General features: G+C 33.7%; 1 protein-coding gene across 1 annotated transcript; it reads right to left on the bottom strand.

Moving 5' to 3' along the window:
- Positions 1-1,182: 1,182 nt before the first annotated feature.
- On the bottom strand, positions 1,183-14,637 carry blnk (B cell linker). Its single transcript, XM_059565632.1, has 23 exons — positions 14,504-14,637; positions 13,414-13,479; positions 12,259-12,315; positions 11,649-11,695; positions 11,377-11,417; positions 10,272-10,401; positions 8,508-8,611; positions 8,363-8,435; positions 8,218-8,274; positions 8,101-8,126; positions 7,668-7,690; positions 7,322-7,381; positions 7,041-7,068; positions 6,656-6,701; positions 6,511-6,574; positions 6,390-6,417; positions 6,274-6,304; positions 5,040-5,124; positions 4,912-4,946; positions 4,732-4,781; positions 4,441-4,524; positions 2,703-2,858; positions 1,183-1,329 (listed from the first exon to the last, which is right to left on the bottom strand). Exons 1-23 carry the CDS (start codon positions 14,548-14,550, stop codon positions 1,213-1,215), a joined length of 1,455 nt encoding a protein of 484 aa, XP_059421615.1. The 5' UTR covers positions 14,551-14,637; the 3' UTR covers positions 1,183-1,212.
- Between the last annotated feature and the right edge of the window lie 650 nt (positions 14,638-15,287).

The following is a 15,287-nucleotide window of genomic DNA, read 5'->3' as shown; positions in this document are numbered from 1 at the left end:
ACATTTTCAAATGAAGTCACAAAACGGATTGATCTGGAAGTTTCAAACCACTGCTAGAGAAAACCAATATTTCTGTAATTGAATGTTCACTTATGATAAATATGATTTTTTGGGTCGCCCACATAAGGTTGCCAGGTATTGCAACCTAAAAAGTGATGAAATTATAGGCACATCATTTAACAAATGGAGAAACAGAATCAACAGTAGCCTATATATGGGGGAAAAAGGGTCATTCAATCTTATACACAGGATTGACCAAGCAAAACATTTTTTAGATTTTAGACACATTTTTTTTGTTCCGATCCTTTATTCTCTTACAGAGAATAACTGTAAAGACTAGAACGAGTCAAATAATAAAAAAGTGCATATAATAAATCTTTAAATGATTTCAAAAGGCAATTAAAACGGGGAAAAAGTTTAGGAACCTTCCTGCAAAGCTACAGTACTGTGAAAATGTTATGATGTAAAATGAGGATGCTGTCTATTTTTCTCAATTCTGTAAACTAAATGAAATCAAGGTTTGTTGTGAGCATCCTTTGCATTTAAAGCAGCTTTTGCCCTTGGTGCATGTGAGCGTAGTTTCTCTGGTAGCTTTGCAGGAGGTCTCTTGAAGCATCTTGGACTCTGTCTCTTCATGTCACTCCAGACACGGTGAAGATGATCAGATCACATCTCTGGCTGTTGTGCAAACAAAAATCTCAATGGATTATTAGCTACAATTAATGGAAAAGTAAATATTTTTTATTTTTATAGGCCTATGCACAATAACCACATGATAAGATTCTCTTTATGCAAATATTTAAGGATTGTACAATACTAATTGTTATAATTCTACATAACATGCACATTACACAAAACAACCACTTCAATATAAAAAAAAGAAAGAAAACTGTTATTTATTTTACTCAACACAATGCAATGCAAAGCAATGTTTAAATACAAAGATTCATACACCCAAAGACACATATAAACTGTAAAGCTGTACCATATTTGCGTATCTTGTACAACATTGCTGTTCTCTGTTTTTCAAAACGGTTTGCTGCTGCTTCCAAACGCAACCTGTAACCTGTCAGCCAGCAAAATAAGTTATAAAAGTAGCAGCAAGTCCCAGCTGTGCACGCGTAGATCGGTTTCCAAGGTAAGATGTGAAACTAGCACGCACTGAATGAATGTCAGCCCCCTCTCAATGCAGTGATATGTGTCATGAATGTCTCATGGCTTGACTGCGTGTCTGAGTTTGGTGGAGTCTTTGGTGTTGCATTGAGAGTCGACCAGCACTAGAGGATTCTTCTGGTGGTTCTCAATGATGTCTGAGACGCTGCTGAAGCGCTTGAGAGAGAGAGAAAGAGACACACAGAGAGAGCATAGTTTAGACCTTTTTTCACCTCATGCAGTGACGCTCATGAAGCTTGTTTTTTTTTCCTATGGATCAAAAATATTGTGACTTTTTAATCTCATAATTGTTTTTTTCTTTTCTTTTTTTATGAGTTTATATTTGGGGTGTGTGATATTGACCAAAAATAATATCTCAATGAATTGGGATTTCTTTTTTTTTTCTTCAGATAATGATTATTAAAGGAACAGTTCACCCCAAAAATACCCTTTAAACAATATTTTGCTAAGTACCTTGTCTGGTTTAGACATGTCATGGAAAAATAAATGTGACACTAAAACCACCAGCAGGTAACGGCAAGTGCCTGTGTTAATGACTGATTCATTGATTCATTCATTCAAGCGATTCATTCAAAACGGTTGATTTAATTTAGAAACAAAGCACGTTAATAGATTTATGAATGGATCATTGATTCGTTGACTCAAATGATTCATCCAGAAAGGAAACACTGCAGTGTTGGTCTGAGTCACAAATATTTGTTTTGAAATGTCTTCGTTGACAAAAAATAAATAAAAATAAAAAATACAACAAAAAACAAACAGACAATATTGTTTCTAAAAATTTATTTCACTTTATATTAAGCTGTTTTTGTTTAACTGTGTTATACCATTAATGTTTTAATTGTTGCATACATTTTTTTTAATATATAAATATGAAAAACAAAAACATCTACAGGTAATTTTTTCTTTCTTTCATAAGATAGTATTATAGGGGCATTTTAACTTAATTCTAGGCTTTATAATGCAGTGAATGGACTCCAATTTTTTTATTTATATTTTTGCAAATGAGTGACATAATTGATAATGTAAGCTTGCATATTGTAAAAACTAAAATGAAGATATTATCGCAGATTAATATTGCACACCCGTAGTTTATGTCTCACAGTTCAGACTTTTTCTTCTCAGTTCTGAGAAAAATCAAAACTGCAAGATATGATCTCAGTTACAAGAAAAAAGTAGCTTAATTAAGATACCGGCTTACAATTGTGTGGAAAATGTTAGAATTGTAAGATATAAAGTTGCAATAACTTTTTTTATTCTATGGTGAAAACAAAAACAGAATTGAACAGAATGTAAGTCAGAATTCTGAGAAAAATACCAGAATTACAATATTAAAAATACCTTTTATTTCTTTTTATTCTGTGGCGTAAATAAGCTTCAATAGGCATCAAAATGTATTTTGATACTAAAGTCACGTTACCTGAGTGGTATGAGTGCATTATTAAACTATTATTGAATTTAGATTGACATTAGGATGAGCAACTAATGACAACATTTTCATTTTTAAATGCGAATCCATGTGGTTTTACCTCCTCTCCTTGTTTTTCTTTCCCCAAAGCATACTGTTTGGTGGAAGCGATGTAGCGGACAGGGATGTTGTAAACTCGGCTGTTATAAAACACCACCAGTGTGTACGGCTGCTGCGTGTCCACACCAGAGCTCTTCCTGAGCAGAAAAGAGCCGTCCTGAAATCAAATCAGACAAAGAGGCACATAAGCATACATCCCAAATTGAGATAGACTTATATTTTTACATTTATGCATTTGGCAGGTGCTTTTATTATAAGCAGCTTGCATTACTTTTTTAAAAAAATGGTTACTATAGTAAAACTGTGGTGACCAAAAATTAACCATGGTTTTGCTACACTAACCACGGTTTAACCATGGTATTTGTAGTAAAAATGTGGTTATTACTGTAGCTTATTAAAATCATGGTTCATTTTCTAAAGGGATTTTTATTTATCTACTAATTCTTTCTTTATATCTTTCTTTTGTTTTATAACTGTGCCGCAGCTGCTTTAATGGTTTGATAGTTTGTCTAATTTATAAGTAAATTGAAATTTAATTTAAATTGAATTCTCGATCCGAATCAACTGACTCATAAACCCGCTCCGAAGTCCCGATCCGAATCAATTGATTCACAAACCCGCTCCGAATCTCGATCAAAATCAATTGATTCACAAACCCGCTCCCGATCTGAATCAAATGATTCGCGACACGTGTAGTCCGGATCTGAATCAAATGATTCGATACACGTGAAGTCCCGATCAGATCGTCTGACTCATAAACACGCTCCGAAGTCCTGATCCAAATCAATTCACTCATAAACCCGCTCCGAACTCCCGATCCGAATCAATTGACTTATAAACCCGCTCCCATGCAAGTCCCGATCCGAATCAATTGACTTATAAACCCGCTCCCAAGTCCCGATCCGAATCAACTGATTCATAAACCCGCTCCGAAGTCCGGATCCGAATCAACTGATCCACAAATCTGCTCCGAAGTCCCGATCCGAATTAATTGATTCATAAACCCGCTCCGAAGTCCCGGTCCGAATCATCTGACTCATAAACCCGCTCCGAAGTCCCGATCCGAATTAATTAATTCATAAACCTGCTCCGAAGCCCCTATCCGAATCAATTGATTCATAAAACACGCTCCAAATCTCGATCCAAATCAACTGATTAATAAACCCGCTCCGAAGTCCCGATCTGAATCAAATGATTCGAGACACGTGAAGTCCCGATCTGAATCAAATGATTCGCAATACGCAAACGGATTGGAGGGTTTCAAAACAGTGAGTAATTTTGTAAGAGTTTTGAAAAGCTCAGTTTCATCCATCACTATATGTGCTTTCAAAATCTTTACAAGCAACGTCGAAATTAGAAAATGAATGGATCTTTTGATCTTTGCTAGTGAATCGCTTGAATGATGAAAGTCATGGGTTTGAACATAGCCTAATGAATGCAAGTAAATGCAGAATTTTTAAAAAAGGCATTCAACTGCATTCAAAGAAAGATTTCCTTTTATCCACTTAAATGTACAGTTATATTTTTACACACAAATATATACAGTATGTCAATATAGTTTTGTTGTTGTTGTTTGTTTGTTTTGGATTTTAATAGGCAACATCATGTTGAAAACAAGAAATGTTGCCTTGGTAACTAGCTGAAATACAACAAGGTATGCCCCTTGCTCTTGCTGCTGGTATTTATACTGCAGTGTCAACTCAGTCTAGTTTTGTGTTATTTGTGCAGGTCTGACGTGCCTCAGCTGAGCGTATGAGAGCGTCCTCTGCTGTCCTGCGGTCACATTTGCTGGCATACCAAACCTTTTTATACACACCAGCTTCCTGTGTGAGAGAACAGGACTGTTAGACTGACAAACGATGTAAGTGCATGCTGGGATGTTCTTGATTATAGTATTTATGCTTTGAACTGAGATGCACAAACAGCATTTTTCATTTTTTGTCAGAGCCAAACCCTACAAAATGGGAAAAAATGAAAACATATAGATAAAGAAGTGAATGCATTGAAAGGGAAGTCAGTAGTGCAATCACCTCTTCAGCATCTCTGGCTGATCTGCCGTCTGAAGGCAACGTCCCTCTGCCTGTCGACATAAAACAATATTAATCAAGAGCTAGAAAAAGAAACTTAATGGAGACTGATTAAGAGAGTTTTGATATTTATATCAGCTTTATGGTCAAATAAATGTCTGTTGCAATTTTATTGAATTTTACTTTGGGCGGGAAGCTGTTGAGGCTGAGGCATGTATCTATAGCAGAAAAGGAGACTGTAGTTAGTAAATTTGTCCATGAAATTATAATAGTTTATGCTTACAGGAGAAAATTGAACTTTTTTTTTTTACTTTGCTCGATGGAACCCTGTTGAGCTTGGCATGTTGTCCGGTGGGCTTCGTGATATAGTTGCTGGTGTTGTTTTAATAGATGTGGCTGTAACAGAGATCATGGAATTGTTAATAAGCGACTTTAATCTCTACTCTTTAACAATACACGATTAAAGTTAAAATTGCTCTTTGAAAACTCACATCTACAAGTCACTGGCAATATTCAGATTAGCCTACCACCATACTAATACTACTTGAGCAGTATGCAAATTTTCTGTACGCATGGATGGATCTGCAACAGCTTATTTGCATGTCAAAACTGAACTTAATTTATGCAATACTGCATCAGTTTAACCAAATGCAGTGTAGATTTTATTTGTGCACTATGCTGCTTTTCTGTATGCATGCGTGGATCTTCCAAATTGTGAATGACAAAACAACTTAATTTCTGGAAAGTTGCATCAGAAACGTGCAGTATTTACATTTTCTGTATGGGTTCATGTATGGATCTGCCAGCTTGTGCTAGAATACTGCATCAGAATCTTGCGGAATGCTAATTTTCTCTGTGCATGCATGGACCTGACAAATTCAGCATTTTTGTGCACTATTAATCAGAACTTACTTTGCTGGAAACTGCACAGGAAATGAACAGTATGCTTATTTTCTGTATGCATGTATGGATCTGCCAAATTGTGGATTATGAAATGGAACTTGCTTTGTGCAGTACAATAGTTTTCTTCATGCATACATAGATCTGCCAAATTGCACATCAGCTTTGTGTAGTTCTGCATCAGAAACATGCAGTATGCTATTTTTCTGTATGCATCCATAATGCAAATTGTGCATGATTAAACAGAGCTTAATTTATGGAATACAACATTAGTTTGACCAGTAGTGTATTATGCTGATTTTCTTAATGCACTCCCAAATTGCACATTATAAAACAAAGCATATTTTGTGGAAAACTACATCAGTTTAACTATAAAACTTAAAAACATTGTTTAATTTAGATTTTTTTTAGGAGATCATTAATGGGCATCTCATATTAAATTACAAATGCAATCTAATGAGGTCACATGACCACCGCGTTGAATACTGCTTGAAACATTTATTGCAGCATAATGCTTTCTGTTTTGCATCTAACTATATAAAATAGCGCAGTATGCACCATATACAATGCTGTAAACCATAGTCTGTTCTGAACATAGCCATTGCTTTTTCAATTTTTTTTTTTAGTAGTGATTTTGATAGTTACCTCCACTGTCTCTGTGAGCAATGTTGGGTTTCTGCAAAAATGGACAAGTATTTGTCACCACATGTTTAGATTTACCATTAAATAGTAGAGATTAGATAAGATAAACGAGTCCATACCGGTGTCATAGCAGGATTAGGTTTCTTCCTGAAAGATCAGCAGTGATGAACTGTTAGATAGTGAATCTGATATTATGGCAGATTGATTTATTATCGTTCAGTGTTTAAGGGAGTCACTTACAGGTCTCTAGGTTGTGGTGTGGGCACTGATGGTCTCCAGGCCTCTGTGGTCTCCTCATTGACATCTAATGACAATCAGACACATGTTACATACATGGTTTTTCATGCATTCATTTGTTCAGGTCTGGTTTGTGACTGATACTCACTGTCGTCTGCGTCACACACCTCATACTCGTCCTCTGACTGTGGTTCCTTCTCAAAACACACATACACCATCATCAGGTTCTCCATTTAAAACATGCATTTACACTGTTATATTATCTACATATAGGTTGCTGATTTACATGCTAATAATTACATTTTTACATTTAGCAGATGCTTTTATCCAAAGCAACTTACAGTGCATTCAGGCTATACATTTATTTTTATTTTTCTTATCAGTATGTTAGTTCCCTGGGAATTAAACCCACAACCTTTTGCGCAACTAACACAATATTCTACCACTGAGCCACAGGAACACATGCACATGTTACACATTATCTTTTAATGTCATGCATATGTATAAAGTAATAAGAAATGATCCATACTCACTGGAGTTGATGGCCTTCTGATGTTCATTCTGTATGAACACATTTTTTTAATTTATTTATGCAATCAGTTTTCTTTCAAAACTAATTTCTCATGGATATTTTGTAGTGATTTGATTTTATTATGGTCATATAAGCATTTAGCATTATCAGAGCACCAAAATAATGACACAGAAGAATGATGTATATATGCATCTAATGTATTTTGATTGAAACTACAGGTAATATCTTGATATGGTTATAATGATAAATGGTTTGTAATTGGGAATAATGGTTGTGTAATACCGTGGACTGGCTTTAGGTGGCGCCATATGTGTGTTGGGTTGTAGAGTCCTGTTACTCCTGCTGATCAGAATAAAACATTTAGTTAACACAGAAGCATGTGATGTGTGTCGCAGTAACAAAGCACATGAGGAAGTGCAGGCCTGAATCATTAAGGGCTGTTGTTAATCAATGCACTGGTTAATTGCTGCCTTAAATCTGAAGTCAAAGTGGCATGCTTTTATCCATATCGAATATTATTAGTGCTGTAGTCACCGCAAAAAAAAACTGAGTTCAACATAATTATGTAAAAGTTGAATGTGTGTAATAAAAATAATAAAAAGGAGGGTTAATTTTGAAGATGTTTTACCTTGTCTTAGAGTGAGAATTCTCCTATAATTAAATAGAAAAGCAGTTTGTCAGAGCATTTGTCAAATAATCGTTCATAAATGAATATTATATGTAATGCATGATTTTATTTGTTGTACTACCTGTCCAGGTCACACACACACACACACACACACACACACAAACACATACACACACACACACACACACACACACACATATATATATATATAATTTTTTAAATATAAAAAATATATATGATATTATGCATGATGTTGTATGTACTACCTCTAATTTGTGCTGATTTTAACTTCAATAATAATAATAATAATTGTGTTACATCATGGTTTCCATTACTGTATTAGTAGAATCTAATGAGATGCGTGCATTTTATTATTTTTATTTTTGATCTGAATATCAGTGACCTGGACAAAACTCTTCTGATTTCAGCTCACCTTCATCTCAGGAAACTCACAGAAATCTAAAAATAATAAAAAGGAGAATTATATGAGCTTTCAGCATGAAATCTTATGAAACTGTGCATTTCTTGAAATAATCTGATAAACTCTCACCCGGAGCGTTTACACGAGCAGGAGTCCACGGTTTGACTGCTCTGTTGATCTGCGGCTCTATAAACAGACATTACGCACCGTTAGGGCTTGATTTACTCTTGACGCTCATATGAATAATTCAGCAGGCCTTCCTCTGTCTTCTTACTTATTAGTGTTTTCTTATTGGGGTCAATGTAATTATCATCAGCTGTTTGTTCTTCTGGCTCAATGTAATCGCCCTGAACAGAGGAGAGAGCTTTAGTATCAGGTGTTATTGTGTGCTAAATGAAACTGAGTGAAGCCGTTATTACAACATCTTCCTCTGGCAGGCTGCGGTGGGTCGGTCGTGGGGGTTTGGGCCTCTGTTGCACATGGAAAGGATGGTTTGGTTTTGCCGGTCGACCTCGACAGCTGTCTGCAAGGCACAGGAAGTCTGGTTTTACATGCTGCTTAACAGAACTTTCCTTTGGTAGAACTGAATCTTTTAGGCTGACGTCACTTATTCCACTTCATTTCGTTCACATTTTTTATTCTGTCTTGAAGAAGTGACATAGTCCATATAGTGACCAGATGCTTTTATGCTCCAAAAACATAATTTTTCATTCAAAGCCTCTCAAAAACCTTTTTTTTCGAGGTTTGGAAAGACGTGGATGAGGAAATGATGACATGAGTCAGTGATCGCAAGACGTTTTTCTTTGTATGACGAGTTTGAGAGAGAAAAATGTTGGACAAAACTTATTGTTCAACCAGGAATTGACTGGATTGCGAAAATCTGGTGAAAAGGGAAGTCAAGTTCTTACATTTAGACGTTTTGTTTTCTTCAGAATAAAGTGCTCCTGTGAATCGTTCACAATAAGGTGTTTTTCTCACATTGTTCGTATAAAGATTCACAGCCAGATTTGGTCAAATCTGTTCATCCTCAGTTGCATATGAATCCACATCTCTGATTTAACAAGAAGTCATTTGGTAAATCTTTTTATTCACATTTTTAGAATTTATTTACTTTTTTTTGAAAAAAAAAATAAATAAATAAAAAATTGTCCTTTTTTAAGTTATTTTCTGTTTTTATTTTTACATTAATTTCGTTTTGAGAGGTAATTTTATTTTTTTTAATATGTCTTTACATAATTCAAAATCTCTTGAGTTTACAAGAAGTCGTTTGGTAATTCCCATTTTTCTATAATTTAAAATTTTCCATTTTCATCTTTATTTTTCCATTTTTATTTTTAGAAATATTTTGTATTTTTTTTCTTTTTAATATGATATGTCTCTACAGAATTCAAAATCTCTGAGTTTATCAGTCATTTTCTCTTTACATTACCATTTGCATTTTTACATTTTTTGTTGTCCTTTTTTTTAGTTATTTTTATTTTATTTTTATTTCTTGCTCATTTTGTTAGTTTTTCACATCCCTGACTTTTTAACCACTACCACTAACATGGACACTTTTTTTTACTGAAATACTGGAAAATATTTGCATATATAAATTACATCAATGTTCCACCACAGGAAGTGGGAGCTTTAAAAATAACACATAGCTAGGTCAGATGTTTACCTTTTTGCCTTATTTCTGCTCATTTCTACATTTTTAAAAAGACATCCATCTTTTGTAGAGATAACATGCAAGACATAAAAGCATTTTTTATTTTATTATTAAAAATGATTAAATAAGTGTGGTCATTTTTTTTATTTACTTTCCAACAACTCCCACTCAAGTGGAATGGTGAGGTAATATTATTCTTGTAAACATTTTCCAGCAGCAATATATAATTAAATATTTACTGTCCATATTTAAAATAAGTGTGCATTATATCGTGAAGCACAACAATTAGCATACAGTGCTTGGCAGTGGTCAAAAAGGATTTAATAATGACTTCTGCTGGGAGTCTTTATGCAGATGGTGTGGGGGAAAAAACACTGACTTTCTAGAATCAGACCTCGGTGAGATCACTGACTAGCTCCTGTAAATGTTGAAATGATCTTATGTCCCCCTGAGAAACAATATGCATGAGTAAATGCATGAGTTTTAACAATAACATACGACGTATAAGCATAAGAAATCTGAGAATCCTCACCCACATACTCTGCTCTGGGGCTGCTGATGGACGAGCTGCCCTTAAAGGCCCTCATGTGTCCTTCAAGCCTCGGCGGAGGCTCGTAGTTGTCATCATGATCGTCCTGAGGGTCCTCGTACGTATCGCTGTCCTGTTACAGTTAAAGAAGTATATGTGATCAGTAGATTCCCTTTCATGCTTTTACAACAGTTAAATCTGTATAAGATTAACATTATTTTGCTCATTCATTTAAAAAATGCTTCACTTAAAGCTTAGTTATTTCATCTCTAATATCTCTGACGTGTCAGCAGACATTACTCGTTTCAAATAAATGTAGAACTTAAGATTTGATTGAATTACATGTATATGACAGTGCTGTTTTAGAAAAGTATTCATTAATATATATATATATATTTTTTTTTTACATTTTTACTTTTTTTTGATAACATTTTTTGTACTTTTTATATTTACATTTTAATTTAGATTTGCCATTTTTTTTACTTTTATTTTCACTTTAAGTTATTGTAGTGCATTAAATGTACCTAATTAAAAATTAGATGCTTCCTTTGCAACAAGTTAGTTTTTATTAATATTTTAATTAGTGCTGTCAAATGATTAATCGCGATTAATCGCATACAAAATAAAAGTTTTCGTTTCCATATTATATATATGTGTACTGTATATATTTATCATTACGTATATATATTTCAGAATGTTTATATATTAAATGTATTTATATATAACATAAATTCTATGAATATAAATATAGAGATGCAAATACATGCAAATATTTTCTAAATATATACTTGTATATCTATGTTTATGTATAGGTGATTAATTTGAATTCGTTTTTATGTTTTACTTTTTCATTTTTACATATTTGCGTAAATGTTTACATAGTTTACATTGAGTGAAAATGGTTTCTACTCCAAATGTTGTTTTTCATATAAAATATTGTGAAACATAAATTTGTGAAATGTGTTCGATGTGATAGTTTGAGGCAGAATATTGATTTGCATGTACATGTGCTATACAGTTATTGGATGCATTACACTATTACTTATATTTTATTACTGAGCATAACATTTGCAAAAGTTCTCCTGTAGAAGTAGACTAATGCACTTACAAAATCTGAATCAGAGTATTTCTCAAAATCCGGAGCTTCGCCTAAAAAAGTGACACAACATGATCATAAGGTCAGAAGCTGGAAATACTTACGATGACATGTGATTTGTGAGAACACAACATTTATCCTGCACTTAGAATGATATAATTGTGTTTCGATGGTTTATAAATGTACTGAAAATTCCCCAAGTTACATCAGCTAAAGCCATTTTTGTATGGATCAGATCAAGTCAAAATAAGTGCAGACTTTCTAGTTCAGAGACTTGAACTTGCCTTGATAATCTCGCACTGGTACTTTCGGAGGTCTTTTCTTCTTTATTCTGAAACCAAATCAAAAGCAACCCTAAATACAGGAGGTTCTCCATTGCTGTTGATTTCAGCACATTGTGGATTAGTGATAGCGTGCTGAGTTTCATTTGTCAGCAGTGTTTAAGCACATAATTGCATGTCATCTACAACACAGAATCAAGAGACGGTTGTTAAAGCTAAAGGCCAGATTATAGTAAGTCTTTCCAAAGACATTCAGAAAGCTCTCGTAGACGCTATTTCAAAGCAGAACCACTTGCTCTTATAAAGATTTTAAGCAAGATAGATAATTTGCTAATTTAAATAAATAAATAAATAAATAAGCAAAATTTAATTAAAATGAAAAATTTAAAAAATAAATATTTTTAATTTAATTAAAACATTTTAATTGACTCAATAAGGTAAATAATTTAAATAAATACATTTTTTCTTTTTCAAAAAAAAAAAAAAATAAAATTCACAAATGAACTTTTTTTTCTTTTTTTTTTGTCCAGAAAATTGGAAAAATACACACGTGCTTAGTTTAAGGATCTGAAGCATCAATCAACACAGAAACACAGAGACACTTAGATCATACCGGTCCAGCGTATTTCTCCCAGTTTTGAGAATATTAGCTGTTTGTTCGTTCTGAAACCTTGAATAAATGGAAAGACAACATAAATAAATCAACATCAACATTTTTTTCTTTTTTACTGATTTTGTCTGTTTTGCATATTGAGCGCATAACACTTTCAATAATACACTAAATATGTGCATTTTGTTGCATTTCTGCTTTTGACAACCACTTGTTCAAATTTCAGAAATGTTTCACATGCATGACATTATTTGATGCTTAATCCTGATATTTGCTTTTTCACCTTTTTGTAGATAGTAAATAAAATGATGCATTTTGAACGTTTGATATTCGATTGCTTATTTTGATGAATGCATTAAACACACACACACACACACACACACACACACACACACACACACACACACACACACACACACACACACACAGTTCATATATATACACAAACACACATACAGTACATATATATATATATATATATATAATTTGCAAAATCTTCATTGCTATTTTTGTGTGGGGAGCGGGGGAACGAAACTACATATGAAGGTTACTATTGATATTTCTATACTCCGCATTATTAAATTAGGCCATGTTAAGCCTTTTATGCAAATTGATATGCAGGGCAGAGCTCAGGTTTCTTAGGTGAAGTAAAAGCACATTTCATCAACAAACTGCATGATTCGAGGAATCATTAATGTCTGGAGCACAAACGGCATGCAACAAAAATGCACTGAGGTTTCATTTTGAGGGTTTTAGAAAAAACCCTAAACTATAAGCATGAACAATAGTATCAGTGATTCTTTACTTGGTAAACACCACAAATAATTACATGTGCAAATGCGACTGAGCTAAAACTGTTATTATAATGAACACATGTATTAATGAATGTTTAGATACAGCAGGTGTTCCTTCATTAATAACAAGTGTTTGCTTTTGTAGTAAATTTCACATTGTTTCTGTCATGCATGCTACACCTAATGGTCTTTTTGGGACTATTCCTCTGTGTGAATAGAGGAAGTGAGAGGAAGAGTGCTTGAGGACACTCAGCAGATGTTTCCTCACGTCTGTTTTCAGACTGATGTCTTGTGCTCTAAAGATAACTTTTTTCTTCTTCTGTTTTGTTTTAATTAGTGAAGATGTATGCAGAATGTAACACACCTTTTTAGTCTGTTGAAAAGGCTGTCGTCGTTCTTTTTTATGTCTTGAACGATTTTTTGGATCTGCCTGAAAATCAAAAAATGAGTTAATAAAAGCACATGCAGATTACACGTTTGGTTTGTAGGGTGTCTTTTGTGACCAAAAATACAGTAAAAATTGTGAAATATTATTATAAACCGTTAAAACAACCGTGTGAATCTTTGTTAAAGTGTAATGTATTTCTGTGATGCTCCGCTGTATTTTCAGCATTCTTCAGCGTAACATGATCTTCAGAAATCATTCTGATATGATGATTTACTGCTCAAGAAACATTTCTGATTATTATCAATGATGAACACAGTTCTGCTGCACAATATTTCTGTGCAAACCATTGGTCTATTGTATTTTTCAGGATTCACAAATGAACAGAAAGCTCAAAAGCTAAAACAGAAATCTCTCATAACATCATAAATGTCTTGACTGTCAAGAATATCTTTAAAAACAACAACACACACTTAGTAAATGCTAAGATAGATGGATCTGTATTTGTGAAGCTCTGTAAGGCTGGGTTTCAACAGCTTATCCTCCTGAGCTGCTAACGTCTGTGTTTGTGTTTGTGTAGAAGAGACACATAATGAATATAATTACAGTCCTCGATTCCAGCTTAAACCACTCACTAACTTCAAGACACGAGTCACGTGACGTGTCCTCTTTGACCTCGATTGGCGTATCATATTGTTGTATATCTTTATTTTATTTAACTTTTATTGATAGCCTCTGTTTCATTGACACCTCAGTCAGTTTCACAACAAATCTACAAAACATTAACAAGCTAAGAACACGTATCTGATAATTAATGATTTCAGTGGCTTTTCAAAAGCTTATTGTTAGTTTTGAGAAAATGCACATTATTATCTTTTTTTGGATAAATCATATGCTGTTTTTCAGTTGCACACTCATTTAGATTTACTAAATGCAAACATTTTGATTTACTGAAAATGAAGTATTTTAGGTTAATCCCTGTAACGTAAATCTTTAACTAGTGGTTGTCTGTCTGAGACTGAGCGCAGATGACTTCCTTATGGATTGATCATTTAAAAGCTTGCCTTACCTGAGTTTATCAGTAGCAGGAGCTGTCAATCTGCTGAAATGCTCCATTCTGTGTTTCTACACTGACTGCGCTGTACACTGAGCGTGTTGGACATCTCTGGTTAAGCAGCACATGCTGCAGTTGTGTCGAGGAGGGTGATTTTTTCCCCCCACAGAAGTGGTTGGTAATGAGGATTACGAAACTACTGTTAAATGTCATCTTAACTCTATATTTAGCCTCTTTGAACCAGAGGCGGACAGCAGGGAAGTATTTTTACTCTGTGTTCTTAAACTTGAATTCAAAACATAATATTGTACTTTTTACTGCACTATGTTTCATATGAAATATAATTTCATACTTAATTAAATTAGAATTATATCCATTTCTTACTTTTACTCAAGTAAAAGTAATTCAAAGATTTACTTGAATACAAGAAAGTACTACATTTTTTTATGTTCTTAAGTCCATTAAAGATAAACAACAACATATTTAATTTATGAAATTCAGTGCAGTAAAAAGTATGACATTATATGCTTTTGAATGTTGGAAAGTTTTCCTAAGAAAAACACTACGGACACTTTTTAAATTTAGTTGAGTAAAGTAAAACTACTTCACTACTGTCCAGCTCTGCTTTAAACTGATTCACTTCAATGAAATTATGCTGTTTCTTGCATCTCTGTGTTCTCAGTTTTGTACATTTTGCAAACTTTTATGCATCTAATAATAATTATGAATGGTTTCCCTTAATGAAACTTGATCATTGCACTCTTCTGCCCCCCCCAATAGTCAAGAGGGATGTTTAATG

The sequence above is a fragment of the Carassius carassius genome, chromosome 14 (assembly GCF_963082965.1).
Source record: "Carassius carassius chromosome 14, fCarCar2.1, whole genome shotgun sequence".
Lineage (NCBI taxonomy): Eukaryota > Metazoa > Chordata > Actinopteri > Cypriniformes > Cyprinidae > Carassius > Carassius carassius.
Note: the sequence above shows the minus strand (reverse complement) of the source record. Positions and strands in the feature narration are given on the sequence as shown.